This window comes from Phascolarctos cinereus, unplaced genomic scaffold (genome assembly GCF_003287225.1).
Source record: "Phascolarctos cinereus isolate Bilbo 61053 unplaced genomic scaffold, phaCin_HiC Scaffold_9;HRSCAF=440, whole genome shotgun sequence".
NCBI lineage: Eukaryota > Metazoa > Chordata > Mammalia > Diprotodontia > Phascolarctidae > Phascolarctos > Phascolarctos cinereus.
Genome location: NW_027556402.1, coordinates 131,536,964 through 131,564,509, shown reverse-complemented (window position 1 = coordinate 131,564,509; position 27,546 = coordinate 131,536,964). Strand labels below are relative to the sequence as shown.

General features: G+C 36.5%; 1 protein-coding gene across 1 annotated transcript in view; it reads right to left on the bottom strand.

Annotated features, from left to right (window-relative positions):
* LOC110217433 (transmembrane protease serine 11G-like) overlaps positions 1 to 26,762 on the bottom strand; it is a 48,128-nt gene extending 21,366 nt beyond the window's left edge. The window contains exons 1-5 of the mRNA XM_020999840.2: positions 26,598 to 26,762; positions 13,040 to 13,161; positions 7,316 to 7,410; positions 1,518 to 1,585; positions 499 to 662 (exon numbers count right to left, since the gene is read on the bottom strand). Coding sequence (XP_020855499.1) covers positions 499 to 662; positions 1,518 to 1,585; positions 7,316 to 7,410; positions 13,040 to 13,161; positions 26,598 to 26,605 — 457 coding nt within the window. The 5' untranslated portion in view covers positions 26,606 to 26,762. The remainder of the gene's footprint in view (positions 1 to 498; positions 663 to 1,517; positions 1,586 to 7,315; positions 7,411 to 13,039; positions 13,162 to 26,597) is intronic.
* Between the last annotated feature and the right edge of the window lie 784 nt (positions 26,763 to 27,546).

Genomic DNA, 27,546 nt, shown 5'->3' with positions numbered 1-27,546 from the left:
TATTAGCTGTGTGACCCTGGGCAAGTCACTTAGACCCAATTGCCTAAAAAAAAAAAAAAGAAAATATGAAGAGAGAAAGAGGGTGATTTCAATTGTGGAGGGAAGGGAAGCACTGAAAGAGGTGGATCAGAGAAGACTTTAGGGAAGAGGGTGGAGCCTGAACTGAGCCTTGAAAGCAGAGAAGGATTTCCTTCTGTGATAATATTTGTAAAAGCATTTGGTACAGTGTCTGGTACACGGTAAGTGCTTAATAAATGCTTATTTTCTTCCCCCCTCCCTTCTCAATCACTTCTAAAGTAACCGAAGAACATAAAATTGTCTGTACGTATTGTGTGGAACCTATTTCACACTGAAATAGACGGCAAGTTAAAAACATTGAAAAAACCCCATATTTTATAAGAGTGCAGAAATGAAATTGAAATGGAGAAGAAATGTAAGGGTTAATGAGGAAAAAAACAAGAGGCCTAGTAGATTGATATGAAAGAAAATGCCCCTTGCCTTGAAGATGAGGTGAAGAACCATCTACTTCCAAGAATTGTGTGCCATCTTTTAAGTTCTGATGCAAAATCTTCTCGGCCATCTTTTTTATTTTGTTTTCATTATCAGCAGAAGCAAATTGAAATTTAAGCAATACATCTGCTTTCAGACCATCAGTGCTTGACCTGAAAATTGACAACAGCAAAAAAGGTTAAGAGAGAATGCAAGCATGACAATTTCCTTAAATTTTTCCTTATTTGTCAGAAATTACATTCTCAGGAAACCATAGCTTAAGATCCTGGCAAGAGTTGTTTTTAGTTACTTTTTTTAGCCCTCTCAAAGAAAAAGGATAGCTATACTGGCAGGTATTTTTTGTTTTGCGTTTTTGCATTTTTTGTCTAAGGCACTAATCATATTGAGGAAGCAGAGAGTTCCCTTAGAGTCTCAGGAAGTTTCAGATTATTTTCCTTTTCTGAAGAAAAAGTTTTCCTTATTATTTCAATCAACTTTGTACATAAATTAGGCTTCCAAAATCCATAACAACTATATGACCATGTCTGTTTTAGGAGAAAATTTCATGGCAACTGGAAGGGGTGGGGCTTCCTGATTGACTTTAAGGAAACTTAACCAGCTGTCCAGAAAACTTAAAACACAGTGTCATGTTTTTCACAGTTCCCATGTTTTCCATCTCTTTGAATTTTTTCTTTTGTTATATAGACTTTATTGTTGTTGTTGTTGTTGTTGTTGTTTCTGCTGCTGTTGTTGTTGTTCAGTCGTTCAGTTGTGTCTGACTCTTTGTAACCAGATGGATGTCTGTCCATGGGGTTCTCCTGGCAAAGATGCTGACGTGGTTTGCCATTTCCTTCTCCAATACATACTTAGGAATAATATAATTTTGCTATTACAAAATTATTCATTCTCTAGGTGCATTTAAAATTATGACCATTTTTCATACCATCAAAAGACATATGACTAAAGAGAAACTAAAATCAAATTTCCCCTTTTTCATTTCAGTTTGCAAGGTGATTATTTGTGATTACCTGAATCTGACAACATGAGACTTGATGTATTGTCCTTTTAAATTGGATTTTCTAAAAATATCATCTACCTGAGAAAAGAAAAGGAAAATATTAGCAGAATTGAATTTGATACCACAAAGAAAACCACATTACTTTAATCTGACTGGAGTCAGGAGACCCGAGTTCAAATCCAATCTCAGACACTCACTAGCTGTGTGACCCTTGGCAAATCACTTAACCCTGAATGCCTGGCAAAAAGAAAAAAAAAGACTTGAATAGAATGATGTTACAACTTTAAATGTTTATCTCAATATTTGTTTATAATTGCCTTCAGAAAACACTTTGTAGACTAGGCAATATCCTTCTTGCACAAAGATCAACTTTATATAAGGTGAAGTGGAGCAAACATTCAGCAAACTTGAGCAATAGTCAGAGATGGGTGATAACATTTGGTCTAGGCTGGTGTTGTTGCAGAGTAAATAGAATAATGAATACTTAAAAGTTAGGAACTCAGAGACAGGGTATCCTCACTGAAAGATGAGTGTGAATAGTCCTACTCTTCAACCATTATCATGTAACCCCAAGATTATTGACAACCTGGTTGTCACAAAAAAAAAAAGAAAAAGAAAATATGGGACAACTAGGTGGTGCATAGAAGCATTGGGTCTGGAGCCAGGAAGAACTGAGTTCAAATACAGTCTCAGACACTTACTAACTGTGTGACCCTGAGGAAATCACTTAACCCTGTTTGCCTCAGTTTCCTCATCTCTAAAATAAGTTGGAGAAGAAAATGGCAAACACCTCTGTTAGATTTGCCAAAAAAAACCCAAATGGAGTCACAAATGGTCAGACAGGACTGAATAATAACATTTCATTTTAAAAATCTTTTCAGACTGTAATTCTTGATGGAACTTGACTGTCTCATTCCAGTGATAAAATGAAATTGCTCAGTTGTTTGTGATTTTTATTTACTGGGGTGTGTATGCATTAAGTGCTTTCAAGAAAAAGAAAATAGTAATGGAGAGCTTTGTAGAAAAACACAAATAGAATAAAACTCCAAAAACCATTTGTTTGTCTGCCCCATGGGATAATCCCGTTGTGGGCTGAATCCTAGCATAAATTGGTATTCCCCAAACCACAGTTTGTTCTTGAAATATGTGATCTTACCCTCTTGACTCTATCATCATTTACCTGTCCAACTGGATTTTGGGGAAATGACTGATCATGTGCCAGACAAACCTCAAATGAACTTATGGCTCAATATCTTTTTAGAACGGAGAAAGACTGAGCCACAAAGTGGGCGGCCGAAGGGAAAGGGAGGAGATGAAAAGATCCAGAAGTGGAATCATTAATTCCTTAATAACTAAGTTTTGTCTTTATTTATTTTACTAAGTCTTTCGATGTCAGATTGCTCAGTTCCTTAGTTCCCTAAGGTTCTGTCATTGAAATTTTTCCCCATCTTCACCGTTTTGTTCTTTTCCTCCCCCCTCCCCCAAATCATAAGTTTAGAGCTGGAAACTTAGAGAACTAGCATAGTCTCTAACTTTATCTATGAGGAAACCAAGAAACAGAAAGGCTAAACAACTTGCCTAAAGTCATAACTAGTTAGTGATGGAGTCAAATGTATAGCACCATATATAAACTCCTGTGATTACTACGTTGTGCTGTAAGCCACTTCTTCTATCACTGTACATGTCTTATGAATTCTTACCTATGTACTTTTACTCCTACATAATTTTTTTTACTCCTACATACTTTTGCTCTAGCTTTCCCTTCCTTTCTATATATTCAAATTCTGCCCATTCTTCAAGATCAGTCTCAAGTCATACCTCCTCCGTGTAGCCTTCATTCCCTGACTACTCCAATCTATAGTGACCTCTGCCTCTTCTCAAGTTCTATAGCACTTATTCATTACAATCCATTTTGTATTTAAAGATATGCTGCCATACATTATCATTTAACTATTTCATTTGTATTTGTCTTGTCTTCCCATTTATATTACAAACTCTCAGGATCCAAGACCTATTATGTACTGCATATAATACAGTGCTTTGCATCTTCTACAGTGCTTATCATAGTGCTATCTACAAAGTTTTGGTTGCATTGATATCTGTCTCCCTCAGGTTGATTCTCGGGGTTAGAGGATTGAAGTATATAGGTGAGGTGAGATAGGGTAACTATGTCTAGTTTAGGGCTATTGTGGTATAGTTATGGATACCTAGAAGGCCAGCTTTAGGGTATGAATAATCCCAGTTTGTATTTTACCAGCACTCCTTGCTTTTATTTCTTGTTCCCCAATTTTGGTTATTTTGGTCTTTGCTATGCACTACTTTCTACCTGTAGAATATGTAGACAGCTATAGTAAGGGAATAGATAATGTTTTGTTATGCTCTGTGACCTCTGTAACTAATTAAGGTTGTTGTGTTTGTCCTTTGTTCTCAAAGGGGACCATGACATCAGAGAGGTGATGACATGATTTGCAATTGACTTTGATTTGAATGAGGGAAGGCTGTGCAAGGTCACTAGTCTCACTTTTGCCTCCAGAGTGATCTGGGTCCAGTGGTCAGATATTCATCAGGACGACTGGAGATGGCCCAGAATGCAGTGGGAGACCCTGGCCGTTTTAAGCTAAGGTCTTTTCAGGTTCTCACTTTGAGATGACGCCCATTCAGTGAATAGGCCTCTTTAAGAAGTGAGTCAAGGAATGGGAAAAGGGGGAGGAGAAAAGGGAAGGGGAGGAAGAGGGGGAGAAGGGACAAAGAGCTGAGTTACCTAACTGAAACTGACCTGCTGGGTCCCTATTCAGGCAGCTTGAACTACTCATAGGTTGTGTTTGTCTTTCATTCTGGAAGAGGACCATGACATCAAAGAGGTGATGACATGAATTGCAATTGACTTTGATTTGAGTGAGTGAGGGCTGTTCATGGTCACCAGCCTCACTTTCGCCTCCAGAGCCATCTGGAACTAATTAAAACACTTACATGTCTATAAAATTCACCTTCCATTCAGGGTCTTCTTAACTTTGCTCCTAGCTTGGGCCTAGACAAGATTATCTTTAGTGCTCTAAAAGCCTCCAAACTAACCTAGGATCCAGGAATAGAGGTTGTATGTAGTGTGCTTGTCTTCTGGTATGCCCAACAAGCCAGTGATTATTATTCTGGCTTTCTCCTAATTGAGAATTAACATTTTTAAAGCCCCTTGGTCATCGACAAATTCCCCACCCCACTCCTATGGTACTAGTGAGTCTCATAATTGATCACTTTTTTTTTAAAGGTAATTGGGGTTAAGTGACTTGCCCAGGGTCACACAGCTAGTAAGTGTTGAGTGTTTGGTCTGAGGCTGGATTTGAACTCAGGTTCTCCTGACTTCAGGGCAGGTGCTCTATCCACTGCGCCACCTAGCTGCCCCAATTGATCACATTTTCATAGTCAAAATGTCAGAATTTTAGTTGTCAGTTTCTTCTAAACATGTTTTTTGAAATGACTTACCTACTCCATCTTGTTCTGTCCCCAGTTGTCTTCACTGTCTGATCATTTTCCCTTTAGAATTTTCTGAAGAAATATTTCTAAGCCTTACAGATATGATCCAGCTTCCTTTGCTAGTTACTGTATGTGCTTTATGTTTCAGGGCTTAACGGGGACCATACCACAATGCTGTACATTACACTTGATGCTGGCTACTAGTCTCAATGATTTTGCTATATCTATATATTCTAGGAGCAAATGGGACACGTAAGCTGATGCGGAAAAATGTATTTGGTATAGTGAATCAAGTGTATTTAATGCATTTCATTCTTTAATTAAAAAAATAAATTGTATTAGCATTTTTGCTTTAACATAATCTATATTTTCCCATGTATCACCCCCCCCGAACCCCAAGAGCAAACCTTATTAAAAAAAATAAAAAGAGGGGAAACAAAATTCAGTAAAACTAATCAACACCTCACAAAAGTCTGACAATACATGTGGTATTCTACACTCATTCCTTCACTGCCTCTGCAAAGAAGTGGTGGGAGGTACCTTCTCATATCTTTTGCTAACACAGTGCCGGGATTGGAAGAATTTCATAAATGCTAGCTCACCGACTGATTTTTCGACCAAGCTGGCCATTATAATTTTAAAGCATTCATTTACATTTATTTTTTGTTATTCCTTCCATTTACATTGTTATGGTTATTGTGTGCATTGTTTTATTTTCTTGTCCTGCTTACTTCACCTTGCAGCAGCAGCTCATATGTCTGTCCATATTTCTCTGTTTTCATACATATCATCATAGTAATATCCATTACACATTCATGTACCACAACATATCTAATCATTACTCAGTCATTGGACCTCCATGATGTTTGTTTTGTTTCCATTTTTTTGCTACTTTGAAAATAGTCATTATAAATATTTTGTTGCTTATGGGATCTTTGTTTTTGCCCTTAATCTCCGTGGGGTATATTATATGCCTAGGAATAGAATCTCTTCGACCAAGAAGTATAGGCATTTTAATTACTCTTAGCACCGTTTCAAATTGCTTTACAGAATTGGGTTAGCTAATTCATAGCTCCACCAATGATGCATTAATGTCCTTCTTTCTGCATACCCCTTCAACATTGTCTAGTCCAATCTGTTATCTTCTTTGTCAGTTTGCTGGGTGTGAGGTGAACACTCTGGGTTGTTTTGAATTGAAACTTTTATTATTAGTTGTTCTGAGCATTCTTTCATGTGGTTGTTAATACTTTGAAATTCTTTTGAGAACAGTTTATTTACATACTCTGACACAACTATTGGGAATGGATTTTGGTTTTATGCAAGATGTACCAAAAGTCTTAATTAAACTTTAATAGCTTGAAGTTATTAAGCTTCAGTAGCTTAAACCTGAACTAAGCCTTTTGGGACACTTTGTATTTTTCTGTTGCCTATCAAAGTATTTGGCAAAAAAATTTTTTTCTTTAGTCATCTTTACCTTTCTTATCCTAGTATCATCACTTGCTCATGCAAAACCTTTTAAGTTTCATATAATTCAAATTGAAATTAGGGGAGCTAGGGTACTGGGCCTGAAGTCAGGAAGGGTCATATTTCCGAGTTCAAATATGGCTTCAGACACTTCTTAGCTGTGTGACACCAGGTAAGTCCCTTAGCCCTGTTTGCCTCAGTTCCTCAGTTCCCCATTTGTAAAATGAGCTGGAGAAGGAAATGGCAAACCATTCTAGTGTCATTGCTAAGAATGGGGTCGTGAAGAGTTAGACATGACTGAAACAACTAAACAACAACAACGATTGAAATTATCTGTATCTTTTGTGGTTGCCTATATCCCTTGTTTGATCAAGAATTCATCCTCCTCCCCCAGTCATATCTGTAAAAGGAAGCTGATCTGGTTTTAATATTTTATGGTAAAATTTTAAGTCGTGTATTAATTTTTAGTTACTGTGGCATATGCTGTAAGATAATGGTCTAAAACTAAAGTTCTCTGTGTGACCCTGGGAAAGTCATTTAACCCCAATTGCCTAGCAAAAATAAAAAAAGAAAATAAAAATAAAAATAAAGTTTATTCTTAGCAAATTGTAGTTGGTGGTAAAGTTTATTAAAGGTCCAATATAACTATCTTCAGATGTCTCTAGTAACTTTTATTGCCATATACTTACATAAATTGTTTTCCTGCTCGCTGCTGAATTCTTTAAGATTGATATACTTTCTTTCTCTAGTTGTCCTTTTCTAATTATCTCAGACAGATTTACTTATAGCTAACCTTTCCCTCCAGCAGAATTCTTTCTAGCAGCATTCTTAGGTATGGAATGATTCTGGCAGAAGGTCAGCAAAAGTCCAGCTTACCTGATTGCTGATCCTTGCTTTAACTTCAGAATGGGCTGCCTCCAATTCAACCCTAGGTATCCTGAAGGAGGTTTGGTAGTAATGTGGCTTCCGATCTGGAAAGGAAAGCAAGGCAAGAGGTGTTTATTGTCTGTAGCTGGGTTTTGAGAATGGGAAGAAATACGTTAAGTGGAAAGGTAACTGAGAAAACTCATATAGTTATATCCTCCCTAACTACTACTACGACTACTACAACTACTACTACCTACCTACCTACCTACCTTTTATATAGCACTTCTTATGTGCCAAGCACTGTGCTAAGCACTTTATAATTATTATATCATTAGATCTTCACAACAACCCTGGGAGACAGGGGCTATTATTATCCGCATTTTACAGTTGAGGAGACTGAGACAGAGAGGGGTTAAGTAACTTGTCTAGGGTCACACAGCTGGTAAGTGTCTGAGGCTGCATTTGAACTCAGATCTTCCTGACTCCAGGCCCAGCCCTCTATCCACTTCAGCACCTAGCTGCCCAAGTTTATAATTATATGAATTATTTGAATATCTGAAGTCCAATACACCACAAGCTTAATCTCTCTGTATCTCAGTTTCCTCATATGTAGGATGGAGATAATAATAGCACCTCCTTCATAGGGTTATTATGAGAATCAAATGAGTAACTATATATGTGTGTGTGTATGTGTGTGTGTGTGTGTATTCATATATATATATATATATATATATATATACACATACATACATACATGCATATATATAAAACTTTGCAAACCTTAAAGTGCCAGCTATAATAATAATAATAATAGTTATTATTATTATTAACATCATTTTAACTCCTAAGTAAGGAATATTCCTTGTATGCCCAATACCTAGCACAGGGTCTTGTTCATAGTAAGCATTTAATACATTTTTGTTGAATTGAATTAAATCTTAGCTGTGTCTTTCCTCACCTATTAGACTGTAAATTTATGAGCAAGGCCTTTGCTATATCTGCCATTGTATCTCCAATATCAAATGTCTCCAAGTTATTTATGATCTCTTAATTTCCCAGTCCTCATCCTTCTTGACCTCTCTGTAGCCTTTGATACTGTTGGTCATCCTCTTCTTGATGTTCTCTTCTCTCTAGATTTTTGTGACACTGATCTCTCCTGGTTCTCATCCTACCTGTCTGACCTCTCCTTCTATGTCTCATTTGCTATATCTTTACGCCTATCACACCTCTAATAGTGAGTGTCCCCCACTACTCTCTCCTGGGCCCTCTTCTCTTCTCCCTATAGACTATTTCCCTTAGTCCCTCATCAGCTCCTATAGTTTCAATCATCTTCTCTATATAGATGAATCTCAAGTCTACTTATCCAGCTCTAAACTCTCTTTCAGACTAGAGTCTAAGAGTTCAAACTTGCCTTTCAGATATCTTGAACTAGATGTCCTATAGACATCTTACACCTAATATGTCCAAAATTGAACTTATCTTTTTCCCTTCTCCTCTTCTGAACTTTCCTATTACTGTCAAGGGTATCACCATCTCTCAGTCACCCAAGCTAGAAACCTAGGTGTCATCCTTGACTCCCCACTCTCTCTCATCCAATGTCCAATCAGTGGGACATCTTGTCATTTTTACTTATGTATACCCCCTTCTCTCTTCTGACCACTGTCACTACCTCCATTACAGGCTCTCATCCTGTGATGCCCAGATTAATAGAATAGTTTGCTTGTTGATCTGTCTGCCATGAGTCTCTTCCTGCCACCATCCATCCTCAGCTTGGTTGTCAAATTCATCTTCCCAAAAAACAGGTCTGGCTATATTACCCCTTTTGTACTCAATAAACTCCATTAGCTCCAGGATAAAATGTGAAATTCTCTGCTTCACTTTCAAAGACCTTTGACTCTAAATCTATTGCTGTTAACATTGCAGCATACCATTTTCTATGTCAAGTTGACAATCATTAATAAGCCAATCACCATGCTAAGCATTGGGGATAAAGAGAAAGGTAGAACAAGACAAAAGTCCCTTTTCTTAAGCAACTTCCAGACTAAGGAGAGAGAAAATATGTAAATGATTATGTGTAAACAAGATAAATGCAGCTTTAATTGGAAATGATCTTAGAGGGAAGGCACTAGCACTGAAGGGAATCAGGAAAGGCTTACTGCAGAAAGTGAGGTTTTGTAGTACCTGAAGAAAAATGGAGAAGCCTGGGTACAAGGTAAGATATGGTCCCTGTCATCCTGGAGCTCATAACTTATGGGAGAATAATGGATAGCTAGCTAAATTATATAATATTACATAGGAAGTACATAAGTCAGGAGAATATTTGGTAGATGGAGTAATCAAGTCTATGTACATACCCAGTGTTCACTTAATGAATGTTGGTTGAATATAATGTTTGTGGATAATGAAAACTAGAAAATTACATTCGGTAATATTGCAGGCTTTTTGCTCTCTATAGATGGTATATATCTAGTAAATCCTATCTGATTATGACTGATAATGAATGAACTGTAAATTGTAATCTACAAAAGTTTGAAATATTATTCCTATGTAAATTACTGAATCATTCTTGCATTATTATTGATTTTGATGTGAAAATTATTGAAAAACTGAAATAATTTAGTAAATATTCCTTTAATAAAGGAAAATGTTAGAGCTATTTTGTCCACTTACAGATGAGAATGTATGTGAGAGATGTACATATGGATTCCTTCATTCCTTTGTTCCTTCCTTTGTTCCTTCATTCTTTTCTTCCTTCCTTTGTTCCTTTCTTCCTTCCTTCCTCTTTCTTTCTTTCTTTCTTTCTTTCTTTCTTTCTTTCTTTCTTTCTTTCTTTCTTCCTTCCTTCCTTCTTCCTCCTTCCTTCCTTTCTTCTTCTTCTTCTTTCTTTTCTTTCTTTCTTTCTTTCTTTCTTCTTTCTTCTTCTTCTTCTTTCTTCTTTCCTTCTTTCTTTCTTTTTCTTCTTCTTTCTTTCTTTCTTTCTCTCTCTCTCTTTCTCTCTTCTTTCTCTCTCTCTCTCTTCTCTCTCTCTCTCTCTCTCTCTCTCTCTCTCTTCTCTCTCTCTCTTCAGGACTCCCTATCTCATTCAGACTGGAAATTTAGGGACTATACATAAAATCAGTTCCATTCTGAGAAACTTTGACCTATTCTGTTTTCCCAACCTAGGTTGGTTTTCCCCTCCTTGAGCAAATTGGTGGCCTCTCATTCTGTGGGGTTACCATATTTCTCACAGGATACCTGATGACCCGTTTCAGATCAGAACTCCTAAGCTCAAGAAGTACATCAGCCTCAGTCTCCCAAGGAGCTATGATTAAAGGCATGAGCCCCACTTCCAGTATATTCATGCATTCCTAAGCAAGGCTAGTGGTACATCCTTTGAATGCATACATTTCAGTTCTAAGATTAGTAGTTTGCAAACTGGTCTAAAGATTACAGTGGTAAATAAAAGCTGAATTTTCAAAAAACCCTTTAGTGTGTAACAACTCGAAAAAGCACATTTGTGGGAAGTACCTAACTTGGATACATGGCCCCTGGTGACTGGGATAAGGGAACACTGGGAGAATGGGTGAAAGTTTGAATAGCTACATGAATATGGTAGATAGCAGAAGAGTCTAATAGCTGTGAGGATTTGTATTAGGCTGAATTGTAAGCTTCAGAAAAGGGACTAAACATGTGATTTCATTGTTATAGGGAACTCTTAGGTGAGGAAGCTCACTACCAATGGAGGTCAGCCCTGATCTTAGCAAATTGCCAGGAACATTGAAAGATTATATGCTTTGCCCAGGATCACATAGCCAGTATGTGTAAGATGCAGGACTTGAACCCAGGTCTTTCTGGGTTTGAAGATACTTTCTGATGACTATGCCATGCTGACCATCAGAATTATTAAATTATGCAATCTGATGATCACACTACTGGGAAAAATGTGGGAGATAAGAACACTTATACTTGGTGTCCTATTTGGCAGGAGATATCATTGTGTGGCAACCTCATTATGTGAGGTATCATCACATAGTAATATCAATATATGAAATACTAATATATGAGATATATTATATATGGAGATATTATATGAAATAAACCATAGTATTTAAATCAAAGGGAAGTTGTTATTTATAGACTTGTCACTTTCTTTTTTTTAATTTATTTATTTTTAGTTTTTAACATTTACTTCCACAAGATTTTGAGTTCCAAATTTTCACCCCATTTTGCCCCTCTCCTCACCCCAAGATGGCATGCATTCTGAATATCCCTTCCCCTAGTCTGCCCTCCTTTCTATCTCTCCCTGCCTTCTCTTATCTCCTTCCCTTTCTGCTTTCCTGTAGGGCAGGACAGATTTCTGCACCCCATTTCCTGTATTTCTTATTTCCCAGTTGCATATGAAAGCATTTTTTTAAAATATGTGTTTTAAAACTTTGGGTTCCAAATTTTCTCCCTTCCTCCCTCCCCACCCACTCTCATTGAAAAGGCAAGCAACTCAATATAGGTCATACATATGCAGTTATGCAAAACACTTCCATAGTAGTCATATTGTGAAAAACCAACTCTATTTCTCTTAATCCTATCCCATCCCCCCATTTATTCTATTCTTTCTTTTGACCCTGTCCCTCCTCAGAAATGTTTGCTTCTGATTACCCCCTTTCCCAATCTGTCCTCTTTATCATTCCCCTGCTCTCTTGTCCTCTTCTCCCCTTATTTTCCTGTAGGGTAAGACAGCTTTCCATACACAATTGAGTGTGTATGTTATTCCCTCCTTAAGCCAAGTCCTATGAGAATAAGATTCACTCATTCCCTCTCACTTCCCCCCGTTTCCCCTCCACTGTAAGAGCCTTTTCTTTTTTGTTTTTTGTGAGATAATTTACCCCGTTCTACCTCTCCCTTTCTTCTTCTCCCACTATCATCCTCTCTCACCCCTTATTTTTATTCTCCAGATAGCACCCCTTCATTTTCAACTCACGCTGTCATATCTATCTATATCTATATCTATATCTATATCTATATCTATATCTATATCTATATCTATATCTATATCTATATCTATATCTATATCTATATCTATATCTATATCTATATCTATATCTATATCTATATCTATATCCATATCTATATCTATATCCATATCTATATCTATATCCATATCCATATCTATCTATATACATACATATAATTTTTCCCTCCAACTACCCTGATACTGACAAAGGTCTCATGAGTTATAAATGTCATCTTTCCATGCAGGAATGTAAGCAGGCAGAAATAAACAATTCAAGTATTGTGGAAACACAATGAGGATAACACAAGATTTAGCAGCTTCTACGTTAAAGGACCTCAGGGCATGGAATATAATATTCTGGAGGGCAAAGGAGATAGGATTACAACCAAGAATCACCTACCCAGCAAAACTGAGTATAATCCTTCAGGGGAAAAAATGGTCATTCAGTGAAATAGAGGACTTTCAAGCATTCCTGATGAAAAGACCAGAACCGAATAGAAAAAATTTTACTTTTAAATACAAGACTGAAGTGGAACATGAAGAGGTAAACAGGAAAGAGAAATCATAAGAGACTTATTAAGGTTGAACTGTTTACATTCCTACATGGAAAGACTTGTCACTTTCTAAGTATAACCCTATTAATTTGGATGATAATTGAATGTTGAAATCATAGAAAATACTATGATATCGAAATGGAAGGAAATTATGGAACCAGATTGACAAATTAAGCATAAATTAATACTTACCAAACACTAAAAAATGAACAGGGAGAGCAATGACAAGTGCCAGAACCAAAACTACAGCCACAACAGTAAGGCCGATCACCCAGGAATTCATAGGGGAATTTCTGAGGCCCAGTCTCGGAGGTCTTAGGAAAGAAAACACAGACATTGTACATGAGATAGAGAGGCACTTAGGGCAAAGGAAGGAACATTGCCTGCTCAAAGAATTAGAAGACCTAGGTGGGGAGCTTGGCCCTGACCCTCACTAATTCTGTAACCTTAAGCAAGTAATGTAACTTATTTGAAATCCAGTTTCCTTATCTGTAGAGCAGGTATATATACGTATGTATATATTACTTGTGATTTTTACCTTATGAAGTTGTGAGGAAAACATTTTGTAAACCATAAAGCATTATACTAATGGGAACTGTTTTGTGTAGTAGCAAAAAAAAATAATTATTTTAATTCTGTCAGCTTAAACTCAGGACCTTTCTATTTTTTTTTTAATTTGGGGAGAATTACAATTTGCTTTTAAGACATTTGATTTTTCTCCCCAAAGTTACCTTATCTCCCAAATCATAGTTTTTTTAAAATTAAGAATATAATTCATGAGCTATCCTCTATTTTAATGAAGATATTGATCACCATGCTATTGATTACTTATTATAGTTATCTAGTTTTCCAAGTTGTCATGAGAAACATGCTTTATAAGCTACAAGACTGTAAAAACCAAGAATAAACCACCAGAAATTATTAGCTATCATCATTATCATTATTTCATATCCTACTTAGAGTAAAGGGCTAATTTTCCTATAAAAGTCTGAACTTTTTGGTTTTATAGTTTAACATTTCATGTATTTGGTTCTTAGCCAACAAGTCATAAAATCATAAATCATTTATACATGGTGGGTGGAATAAGGAGGTTATCTAATCCAACTTCATTTTGCAGGTGATAAAACCAAGGCCCAGAGGCTATGTCCAAAACCACATACTTAGATAATGATGAGCTGGGACTAGAATTCAAGTTCCCTGACTCCTACTTTTGTGCTCTATATAGTAGTCTATGAGTAGATTGCAATTTAGAACAGGAGGAAAGAAAATTTAGAAGGAAATAGAGATAATCAAAATGAGAAGAAACCTATTAATACACAAATAAAAGATGATTCTCCAGTCTCCATAGAGAGGAAAAGATTCACTGGTGAAAAAATAAAAATGGAGAAGTAATTGTTTCTTAAAGCTGAAAGGGCAGTGCCAGCCTCAGTGCCCTTCCCAGTGAGTCAGGAAACAGGAAATATTTTTGAATGAGGAAGCCTATTTGGCATAGAAATATCTGTCATCAAAAGTATTTGGAATGTCCCAAATGAGACATATGAAAAAGTCAAAGCCTGAAATATACTTCTGTGAATTGGTTATTTGAAGCCCTTAGGTTATAGCTTGCTCCTTTAATCATATTAACACAACCTGAGACATTTGCAGATTTTTTTTAAGGAAAAATAACTCTTACTGTTTTATGCCTGACCTGACCTTACTACTTTTGAAGGCTTTGTTGCTTATGTGCTGCTTTCCTGACTGCCTCACCTCCTCTGTAGGTGTTCAGTCTTCACTTAATGATCGAATAATGCATAAATCACAAACCTACAAGAGTTTACACCATGAAGACTTAAGCTAGCCTTAAGTAGCCTTTTGCTACAAGTGATATACTCCACCTACACCAGGAAGAGGACTAAACAAAAATATTCAAGCGAAAACAAATGCAGTCTTCCAATCGTGCACTGAAAATATCTAAACACATAATTGTCTTTACCTCACCACTTTCTATAGAAAATTAAGCTTTAGTCTGATTCTATCCTTAAGAAAAACTAAAAAGTGTCACTACTATGAGTGAACCCAATCTCACAGAAACCTACTGACATTCAAACAATGTAAACCAATCAGTGACCTCACCCTTGATGTGTTCGTGCCAAAGTGAAGAAAAGTGGTGACAAAAGTTGCTCTTTTAGCAGGTTGATCCAGAAAATCCTCCCAAAGAGTCACGACATTTTTGAAAAGTCTCTTCCCTCTAATCCCTTCCCTACCTTCACTTTAATTCCAGACGGCTCTTTGCCTAGATTGTTTCAGGTGTTCTCTGCCACATACCTCCAAGGAAAGGAAACTGAGTTGCTCTCTCTGTACCCTAGCCCTTCAGACATTTTCCTTTTAATTTCCCACTTTTACTTTCCTTCATTCCCTTCTCTTTCCTTCATTTTGCTTCCTTCCCTTTCTCATTTTTCTCCTCTCTGTTCCCTTCTGATCTGCTGAGAACTGGTCATATGTGGCCCCTTCCTTTTCTTCCTCTTCTCTGACCTTCTTCCCTTTCTTCCTATTCTCTATTCTCTTTTCTTTTAACATTCCTACCTTCCCACACTCTTTTTCTTCTGTAATTACAGAACATTTTAGGTCTTTTTGATGCCATAGTCCTATATAAAATTAAAAGAGACAGCATTGTCTACTGGAAAGGACAATAGACTTGAAAATGGAAGACCTAAATTCAAGTTCCAGCTTAATTGAGATGAATTCTTTATATAACAACCCATGAAACAGAAAATGTAATGTATTATTATTATTAATACTCTTGCCATTTACTGCCCTAGTGACTTTGCGCAATTCATTTCAACTTTCTGGACCTCAGGGTGGCCACTCAAAAATAAGGTTGGACCGGGTGAAAAGTACTGAGGTTCCTTTCAACTCTATGTTGTCCCATGATCATTATAAAGCTACCTACAATCACTGCCTCTATGGCTTCTCTTTTTGCTTACTTCTCAACTCCTTGAGAGCTGTCTTGAGACCTTATTGCTCAACTGAAAGTGTTTTACTCAGCTGAAAGTGTTCATTTGCCAAAGGTACTAATGATCTCTTACTTTCCAAATCTGATGGATTTGCCAAATCCAAAATGCCCAATCTCTCCTTGGCATTTGATTCTATTGAATAATCTTTCCTGGATTCTCTCTCCTCTTTGAGTTTTTCATGGCACTGCTCTTTTTTGTTTTTTCTCTTATCTTTCTGACTATGCCTTCTCATTCTCCTTTGTTGTATTAGCATTTCATTATCAGCCCTAAACTGTAGGTATGCCTCAAGACTCTGTTCTGGGACCTATTCTCTTCTGTCTCTTTTTTCTCTCCATTATGTACTTATCATATCTCATGGGTTAAATTATCTTATGCAGATTAATCCCAGATTTCTATATTTAGCCCTAGTTTCCCTCCTATACTCCAGTACTTTATCAGTTATTGTTCAGTCATTTTTTGGTCATGCCTGACCCTTTGTGACCCCATTTGGGGTTTTCTTGGCAAAGATACTGGAGTGGTTTGCCACTTCCTTTTATAGCTCATTTTACTGATGAGGAACTGAGGCAAACAGGGTGAAGTGACTTGCCCAGGATCACACAGCTAATGTGACTTGCCCTTCCAGTCTGCAACACCAGCTGCCTATTTAACATTTCAAATTGAACATCCCTCAGGCACTTGTAACTTAGCACATCCAAAACAGAACTTCTCCTCTAAAACAATAGATAGATAGATTAGATAGATAGATAGATAGATAGATAGATAGATAGATAGATAGATAGATAAAGTGAGCATTTATTAACCACTTACTGTGTGTCAAGAACTGTGCTAAGTGCTGGGGATATAAGAAAGTATAAGAAATAATATAATACAATAATTTTAGATTCTTATAAATACAAGGGAAAAATATGGTCCCTATTTTCATGGAGCATATATTCAAATAGGGGAAGACAAAACATGAAGGGAGGGGGATGATAGTAAGAAAGAAGTACAAAATTTCTGAGGAAATGAAGCAATCCAGAGAATGAATTGAGCTGGGAGTGGAGTGGTCGTGACTGGGGCCCCTCAAGAAATGATAATACTAGCTAGGGACTCAGCAGTCAGGAGATCAGTCTCCATTGTTACTTCATCTCAAAGCTGTTAATGATACTGAGGAGCTTCTGCATTTACCTTAATTCTTTTGAGGGTACCAGCATGCTTCCAATCATGTATATTTGTAATCTCAGAACCATCCTCACCTTCTCATCCCACATAATTAATCTCTTTCCAAGTCTTTCTAATTCCACCTCCACAGCTTTTCATGTATCTGTCTCCTTTCTACTCACATGGCCATCAACCTACTTCACCCTCCATCACCTCTCCACTAGATACTTGCAATAGCTGCCAGAATGATATTTCCAAAGCATTGGTCTTACTTTATCACTCCACTCCATAGAAAATTACAGTGGCCATCTATTAGGTCTAGGATGAAATATGAGCTATTGCATTTAAAGACATACAAAACCTTATTTGAATCTATTTTTCTAGGTTTATTATACATTAGGTGCCTTCACACATTCTAAGGCACAGCCAAACTGACCTTGCTATTCTTTATATATAAAATTCCATCTCTCATCTCCATGCCTTTTGAACAAGCTGTCCTCATGCTTTGAATTTCTTCTCTTTGAATCCCTGCTTTGTCCTCTTAGAATCCCAGATTTTCTTCTAAAATCAAATGCCATCTGCATGGGGCTCCTGATGTCCTCAGCTGATAATGCTTGAAATTACTTCAGATTCATTTTTGTGTATTCTTATATGTGTACATGTCATCTCTGATAGAATGTTAGCATTTTGGGAACAGAGGATGTTTGATTTTTTTCTTTCTATTCTCAGTTCCTAGCATAATGCCTTACACTTAACTATAGTATTGGTTGACTGAAAATGATGAGGATAGTTGTAGTTTTCTAATAAGAAGAACAGAAAGACAAATAGATTTGCTTCATCTTGTTTAATTTCATGCTCTGACAAGCTATGTGTTTTGTTTACCTGGTGTAGTCATATATTATGAAGATTATGTAGACATAGTCTTTCATGAATTGAAGAGTGACCAATTTCAGCAATGAAATGCAATTCAAACAGTTCTCTTCTTGTGGCACTGAATTCCAAAGCAATGATAGTACTTATAAAGTAACAAGAATGATAATAATAATGATAATAATGTACACTTTTTCCTCAGTGCTGTGCACATTGTCTTACATTTCTGCTTTCTAAGGGAAGTCATTCTTTAGAGATAACAGAGAGACTTAACAATTAAACCTTTGTGGGGCCAAAAATTAATGTCTGCAGCCAGATACACTGTTAAAGATCAAGTAAAGACACACAATCAAATTTATTTTATTCCATAGGAAACTGTCAACAATTCTTCAGAATCCTTTCTCCTGTTTTCTTTTTGAAGCCACTTCATCACACATCATATAAAGCCTAAATGGTGGATTAGCAGTAGCATCCTTGTTGAACTTTCTCAACATTGCGTTCCAAACAACTTTCAAATAACAGCTAAATCAAATTTTGGAGTGGCAGAGCCAACAAAGGTCAAGGGGAGACATTTTTCTGGCCTAAAAAAGCTCAGGAGGTCAGCAGTGAAGGTCTATGGCACTGGGATGGAGGCTTGTCTGGAGGGCATATGTGTGGCAGAGCAGTCAAAGTAGTAGATGCAGCTAGCTTCAGGATCTCTCAGCCCCAGAGACAGTAAGTGGGTCAGACAATTAGTAACAAAGAGATTACAGGAGACCCTTTGTAGGCACTGGGTGCAGCTGATGCTGTTTGGCAACTCTATTGTTCATACTCAGTTCTGGGTTGCAGTTACAGGGCGGAGAGGAGTGCTTATATTAAGTCACAAGGGAGCAGGGGCGCTGGTCATATTTTCAAGGCAGAGAGGAACACTAACAGGTCACTTCAGAAGAGCAGAGGACTTGGCCATAGTTCCAGGTCCAAGAGGAATACTAGTGCATTTAGCTGCTGGAGAGCAGGGGCACCTTCCTGTTCAAAGATGAGAGTACAGACCAGGAGAACAGTGACCATACCTCTCTGTGGATCATACCACCTTGGAAGTGCTGAAAACTTGTAGACCCCCCAAACTAGCTCTGAAAATAGCCCCTAGCTATAGTCACATGGAAAAAAATGCTCTAAATCATGATTGATTAGAAAAAATGTAAATCAAAACAACTTTGAGGTATCACTTCACACCTATCAGAAATGACAAATGCTGGAGAGGATGAGGGAAAATAGGTATACTAATGAACTATCGGTAGAGTTGAAAACTGGCCCAACAATTCTGAAGAACAATTAGGAACTATGCCCACAGGGCTATAAAACTACACATGCCCTTTGATCCAGCAATACCACTATTATGTCTATATCCCAAAGATATAAAAAAAAAGGAAAAGGATCTATATGAATGAAAATATTTATAGCAGCTCTTTTTGTACTGGTAAAGAATTTAAGTAGCATGGCAATATTGACATCTGTAACTTTGTTATGGGCAGCTAGGTGGCGTAATGGATAGAGCACCAGGCCTGAAGTCAGGAAGGCCTATGAGCAAATCAAGCCTCAAACACTACTAGCTGTATGACCCTGGGCAAGTCACTTAGCTCTATTTGCCCTAGTTTTCTCATCTGTAAAATGAGCTGGAGAAGGAAATGGCAAACACTCCCATATCTTTGCCAAGAAAACCCCAAATGGGGTCAATCAGAGTCAGATACAACTGCACAACAATAGCAAATTTTTGTTAATTTTAGTAATGTCATGATGAAGGATAGTGTCAACATCCCTTCCAACTTCTTCTAGTCTCTATCCATTCCAACCTTTCTATGTTTACAAAGCAAGAGAACTGAGTAAAACGGGCAAGTTCTAGGTAAGATGCATCTGTGATGTAAGTGCCAATCCTTTGCCTCCTCAGACTGCTGGTAGGGAAGTTCCTTTTTTTTTTTAATAGAAAATCAATAAAGGAAATGTTTCATGAATCCACTGCCAATCTTCATCAACACAGGCAGTGATACCATCCAGTTAATGCCAGTATAACTGAAAAGAGTTCATTCCATCCTTCCCTGTTACTAGGAAACTAGAAAGGATTTTGTTCTTAATCTGCTCTATAACTACTTCTGGAGTCCATGTATACAACATCTTTGTATATAGTCTGGCCAGTATGTTATTTCTTGGGTTCCTGAATTAAAGAGCAATTTAAAAAATTCACAAATTTGAGAATTACAATAGACACAAGTAGGTAAATGTTTAAAATCCTATTTAGAATCATAGAATTTCATATTTGGAAGGCAACGTAGAGGTCTACTAGTCCAATCCTTCATCTTATAGTGGTGATTTTCCTTATTCACATACCTAATGAGTGGTATCCTATTGGGTATACATATACAAATGTATGCATGTGTGTGTATATATATCTATATATATATATATATATGTGTGTGTGTGTGTGTGTGTGTGTGTATGCATGTATGTATATATGTATGTGTGTATGTATATGTAAATGTGTGCGGGATGTGTGTAATTCGGCCAGTATTCTTGCCCTCTGCAGATGGACATGGAGCTGAGTCCAGAATTGGCTAGGTATAAGAGAGAACTATATCCAAACTGGGGAACTGCATAGCTCTTTTCATGACTCTAAGCTACCTTGCCCTAAAAACACATCTTTTTTTAAAATCAATATTCTCTTACATTTAACTTCTAATTATGGAACATTATAATCTCAGAAGAATAAAAATCGCAGGTAGCTCAGAGGTTAATGAAAAGATACTTGGTGAATATAAGTAGACTGCAGAATATTTAGTGGTTACTTGATCACAAGAAGTGATATGAAAAAAAGATCTATGAAATACCTGACTGGCAAAGAAGACAGGCCAGTCTTGTATTGAGAACAAGGTTAATAAGTAACCCAAGTTGCACATTTATCAACAAAAATATTAAAATAACCAGATGAAGGCCTCCACCATGTTGATCCTCCTTTTTTTTTTAACCAAAGCACATGGACAAGAATTACACATAGGATGAGAAAGCATGAATAGGTTGCTTTGGTATAGGTAATATCCAGGTTGATATGATCACAAATCCATCAAAGAAAGGAATTTTCAACTACTTCTAATATGACCTTAGAGACTACTGGAAAAGCTGAAGCTAATATGACACCTGGAAGAAAAAATACCAATAAATTATATAAACCTTATTTCTTTGCCAGCCTCTTCACCAATCAGGTGATTCATTGGTGAAATATATGATAAACAGGGACAGAAATCATGTTTATAAATACAGATTTTTTTATTTTGACAATCTAATTATGGCTGGTCTCAGAATCTTAAAATAGGAACAGATTTCAGAGACAATCTGGTCTAAGTCATAATTGCTATACTGCAGGGGTTCAGAAGGGTACACCTCAGCCAAGAATAAAGCACCCCACTACTTGACGGGGGACCTAGGAGTATTTCTGATTCTCATGGCTCAGTGGAATTGATGAATGAGTTCAAGAAAACTATAGGTCCGGCAAATCACACAGTTGATAACAAGACCATTGACTCCAAGTAACTATATTTTTTTTTCTGAAAGGGAACAAATGTGAGTGAATAATTATATCGCTGATTAACCTTCCACTAAAGACTTCTTCCAATAATTCAACTTGGCATGGAGATCACAATGGGTTTTTGAAGGCTCTATACCTCACAGTACAAGCTGTGGCGGATCCTAGCAAGGTGGAAAAGTTTCAGATATCATCCTGGGAGCAGATTGAATGCTAATTGCTCAAAGACCAGCCTAAATTCAAATCAAGGAATATAATGGATATATTCACATTTGCTTATTTAGAAATATTGAATCTTAATGATGAGGTTTCACATACTGTGTTAGCTCAATGAAAGCCCACTTCCTTGACCCTTCAGGGTCAGAAAACTTTTGCTGTGTCCTTACATGACAGAATAACCAGAGGTATGAACTTGGATTTATGATCTCATTCATGTTGTGCTCCCTCCAGTTGTGTGGCTCATCACCATCTGTGCCTTCACTTTTGTAACTAGTGTTCTTATCCTCACATGAAACTACCCAGAGTGTTTGGGGGCTTGCAATCCTTTGCTATTGTATGGAGCATAGTAAGTCATGAAACTGTAATTAAAAATGTTTGATGGTGGACAGGCTTTGATACATGCAATTTCTGACTCTCAAGGCCAATTTTGTTAGTATCTAAAAGTAGCACTGTAACAATCCACATTAATACTATTTATAGGAACATCTCACTGTGTGTGCATAGATATATATATATATGTATACATGTACATAACATATATATACACACAGATCTACATATACATACATACACATATATGGAAAGGAAAGGATTCATTTTATCCTTTCTAGTTTTCAGATTCTATGATTCTGGAATTGTATGACTCCAGTTCTCATATAGGTTATGTCACTAACTGTCATTTCAATTCTCTGGAAATAAATGATTTTCTTTCTCTCTTTCTCTCCTCACCCTGCTTCAAATTTCAGAATTGAAGGATCTCAATGGCCATTTTTTTCAAACTAAATCTGAAAAAGAATTCCTTCTATATCACACTCAGTAAGTGATAACCAGACTTTGTTTTAAGACTTCCAATGAGAAGACATTCCTTACTTCCTGAGGCAGCTTATTCTACTTTGATGTAGGTATAATTATTATTATTGGAAAGTCTACATTTTTCTCTCATCATCGCTTACTCATTGCTCTTCTTTTGCCCTTTGGCACTAAAGCGAACAAGTCTAATCCATCATCTAGGTGACAACTCTTCCAATAATTGTCCACTGCCCCTAATATATCATTCTTTCTAGTCTACCAGGCTTCTTTTCTCCAGATTTAATACGCTCAGTTCCTTCAACCAATCCTTATAAGGTATGAATTCAAAGCTCTATTCTTATTGTTATTTTCTAAATGCTATCCAAAGTTCTTTTCAACTATAAAATTATGTAATTCTGTGAAGAACATGATTGAATTATATTTACCTTGGGATTATGATCCTTCTAGAATATTTCTGGCTCTTATTCCATTGAGGGAGAAGGCATTTAACTTCTTTTGCCCCCTTATATTTCCACTCATGTTTAATTCCACTCTCATGATATCATGATGACTGCTTAGGGTCAAATTACTATTAGAGGAGGGGAAAAGGAATTTGCAGTTCAGAGGTAATATCTGGCCTTTGAACTAATTTAATTTGTCTCCAACACATTTTCTCAAGCTAAATGTGAGCCATTGACCACATTTTTTCCTGCTAACAAAACTCATTTATGCCAATCATTGTAAGAAATACAACATGGATTTAACTCTTTGGAGTCAAAGATCTAAAAACCCCACCAAATGAGGTATCATTGAGAAGCAGTATAATGTAATAGAAAGAGTGTAAGACTTGTAGTCAGGAAGAACCTGGATTCAAATCTTAGCTCCCATAGCTTTCTTAATTCTATCAGGCTTGGGCAACTGACTAAGACAATTTTCTTATCATCTGTCAAAAAAAAATTTGTACTAGCTATCTTTTAGGAGGGTTCTAAGGAAAAGGTAAAAGGCTTTGTAAACCTCAAAATGCAATATAAATATAAGCTATTATTATTCCATGAACAAGTATACTTTTCTCTGTGGACAAGGTACAGAGAAAAGCATTATTAATCTCAACCTCAACTACTCTTAATGTCTTGTCTGGTAGGATCTTGCCTGTAGCCAGGTCTCCAAACCATTACCTGGCCATCTCCAAATCATGCTATGTGGCACCCTCTTAGAGGTCCCCTTTATGTATTGTTATCCCCCATTAGAATACAAGTTCTGCAAGAGCAGAGACTGTGTTGCTTGGTTGTGTTTGTATCTCTAGTAATTACTTAAAAATGTTCTATCTATCTCGTAGAAGGTGTTATTTAAAAAATTCATCCCATAAGTATTCCACTCTGAGAAAAAAGAAAAATAGAAAGGAAAATGAAAAACAGTTTTACAACAAAACCTTGAGACTATTTATAAGCTCCTTATTGGAAGATCAGGATAAATGTGTCAAGGAACAGGTATATCAGGAGCTTGAAACATTACTTAGAATGGCTAACTAGCAAAGTGAAAGATGTTGCTGTATAAGGGAAATAGCACCTGTTAGAAAATGGGAAAGTAGTTCAAGTATTAAGAGTGGGGAAATCTCTATAAAAGATCATGGGCAAATTAAATATTAAGCAGGTCAAATATAACTTATGTGGCATCTTAAAAATGACACAAAAGCCAATAATTAGAGAGAACTGGGGCTCCTTCATCTAAGTGAGTGTCTCAGTTGAAAGTTTTTCAAGGAGTTTGGGATCTATAGACAGATATGTTAGGTAAACTTTTAAATAAGCCTATAATGAAACAGATTGCCTTTTGTGAACTTTGGGGATGAACTGTATATTGGGTTGAATTAGTTCTCCTAGCATGACTCAAAGTCTCCTTTGGATGAGGGTGGATGGAGGATATCTATTTATATGTCCCTTTGAACAAATCTAGAAAGACCCGTTAATATACACATAACCTACAAGGGCAACCCCGGACACACCCCTTACATGCATATCCTCTTTTCCTTTGTGAATAAACCTGAGTAGATGTACTCTTGTGGTTTGGATTAAGAGGCAGATGGCATTAAGAAGGGGGTAAAGGAATGCATATTAAGTAGCCTGCCAGTAGCAAAAGAAGGAAATAAGACTATTTTGGATTGGATGCAGCACATCTCCGAACCCAAGGAACCAATAAGCTCAAGGATCCAGAAAGTAAGGAGGTTATGCCTTAAGATGGGGTTCAGTGAGGAGAGAAAGGAGTAAAGGCCTTGGAGCTTGGGGCATATGAATGTTACCTGGGTACATTCTCATAAAATGCTACTGATCTAGGGAAGCTTATGTGGTTCAATAAGGTCTAGGGCCAGGTCATTTACATCATCCTTTCCTATAGTGATGAGGAGGCAGACTTGACTTCTCAAAGGAGATGAAATGTAAACTCTGACAGTTTTAAGCTAAAACATCTTCAGATTTAAGCCTAGGAATTGATTATGTTCAAAGACCAGCCTAAATTTGCAGCAGTTGGCCATCAGGTGATTTTTTTTTTTGGACAAAGCAAATCATGAAACCATCTCCTGAGTCATTGAGATTTTTCCAATAAACATCAGTAGAGGGCATATTATTTATACCGATGAAATAATGGGTCTCTTTATGTGCTGAAGTGTAAATAGGAAGACAGACCAAAGCAGATAGAGGGAAGCAGAGGCCTAAGTGTGGCATCCATAGGGGCAGGGAAGACTTAATGGGCAGTACATGTTGGCCTTTTCCAATTCCTCAGTCTCTCTCATTTCCTTCCCCATCCTGTCTCCATGTCACCCTTCCTTCTGTGACCTCAATGCTACTCTCTTTCTGGATCCTTCTCTTTCTTCTAGATAGCTTTCACATTTAATTGTTTATAATATGGAGCCAAAAAAGTTCTTTTTTATTTAATAAAGTCTAGGGTTTCTATTATAACTTGAAATGCATACAAAGTACAACTTTAAAAAAACATTCCATGTGTCTTTCAAAAAAAATTGTTTTAATTTATCATGCCCATCAATTTTTTGCCCATAAATAGCAAAAAAAAAAAAGTTTAAAGTTTAGTTCTGTATTCATTGTTAGTTCTGGCATGTTTAAAAATCTAAATTTAGAATTTTAAGAAGAGTATTTGTGTCTTGAAACCTAGAAGCAGGGGAACTAAGGTATTGGGTCAAACACTGATAGGCAAAGAGACAGATTAGTAAAGTTTCTTTAGGATGAATTTGTGCAAGAATCTTAAAGATGCTTAAATAAGTGTCAAAAAAAAATCCTGAAGTTATTTGCCTCTCTACATTAAATGTCAGTTAAGCAGTAAGATCAAGAAGATGTGATAATTCAGTCCCTCACTCTGTTGTTGTCATAATAATGAATGAGAAATTCTTTCTCTAAGAATGACTAAACTACATCAGTTTTACTATGATGAAAAAAAAAATGGTGAAAAATTAGAAATTAAAGAAAATTGTTACAGACAATTTCCAATAAAATTATTTTTAAATCACTAAAATATAAACTTTAATGAATCAGATATTTGCCTCCCATTTTTTCATTTCATTTAATTTTACTTATGAAAAAACTTTATGGTGGAATGCTACTTTTGTTTGATATATAAAATTATAAATGCATTTGATTTCTTATGGCAAGAATTTCTTGTAAAATGTTTTGCCAAATTACTATATAATGTATCATTTTATTATTTTTAAATATCTAAATGAAGATTTAATTGTAACAACATTTACAATAACTCTGTGCCCTCCTCCCTTGAGTAAGGCGTTCTTTCCTGGATTAAAAGAAAACTCAGCCCAAAGCCTCATTTAACTTCTTTTGTTTGTTTAGTGGAAAGAATGAGGAATTTTTCCTTCTTGCTGCAAATACACCCTCTTTTTTCATATCTCTCTGTCTTCTTCTCTGTGTCTATGTCATTATTTCTCTGTCTCCCCTTTCTGTCTATGTCTGTCACACAAATACCACACTGTGTTCAATTTTCTAATTCTTAAAGATAAATCCTGAACACCATTTATTTTCTTTAGCATGAAATGTATACCAAGAAATTGTCAGAATTTTCCCACAAGAAAAGTAATAAAAAATGTTCCAATTCATAAGCTTAAAAACCTTACAGTTAGAAATCTATTAAGTATTTGTAAACATATCTATCAAAAAAGAAAACAAATGAAACTTACTGATACATTTTGCCTTGCCGAGAATGGCCTCATCTACTCCACCTTTCTGCAGCTTTTACATTCCCAATCAAGTGAGTGACATCCTGTGCATTATATGAGGCTTGTACACTGACTAAAGTAAGGGTATAGAGGGATTTAACTTAAAACTAGTTTAACAAGTCAGGAATAGACAACTCTAAACAACAGTGTGGTTTGAAATGAAGAATCATATGATAAAACTTTTTGTAAGGAAGTAAAAATTTCCTGGTTCTGGCCAATTAAAAATGTTAGAAAACAATTGTGATTTCAGCATCTCAGGAACACCTTTCTGTGTTCTGGGAAGTGATGCATTTGTGAATCAGGGGTAGTATTGTCTCTTCTGAGTCAGCACAGACTAGTCTCCCAGAAGTGATATGTATCTATCTTCAAGAACGGCAAAACTCAAAACAAAATGTATTTTATTTATAAAGAAGTTTGTATCTGTTTTATGCCTTCATTTCATTTTGGTAGTGAAATTTTTCTTTTTGTCTAAAAATTCATTTGAGGTCAAGTTTAAGGTAAACTAACATAGAGGATGGGGAAACTAAAAGTACATTGATTCTACTAATATTTGTTGTTGTTCAATCATTTGGTCATGTCTGACTCCTCATGACCCCATTTGGGATTTTCTTTGCAAAAATACTAGAGTGGTTTGCCATTTCCTTATCCAGGTAATTTTTCAGATGAGGAAATTGTGGCAAACAGGGTTAAATGACTTGCCCAGGGTCACACAGCTAGCAAGTGTCTGAGGCCAGATTTTTTACCCAGGTCTTCGTGAGTGCAGGACACTCTATCTACCATGTGCTGTCCCACAAATATTTAGACACTGATTTTAAAGGTTTTCGCCACCAGATTGTACACAACCCATATATCGTCACCTCTCACTTCTGCGTCCTCTGTCCTAGCCTGTTTTCCCCTTTTATTACCTCTT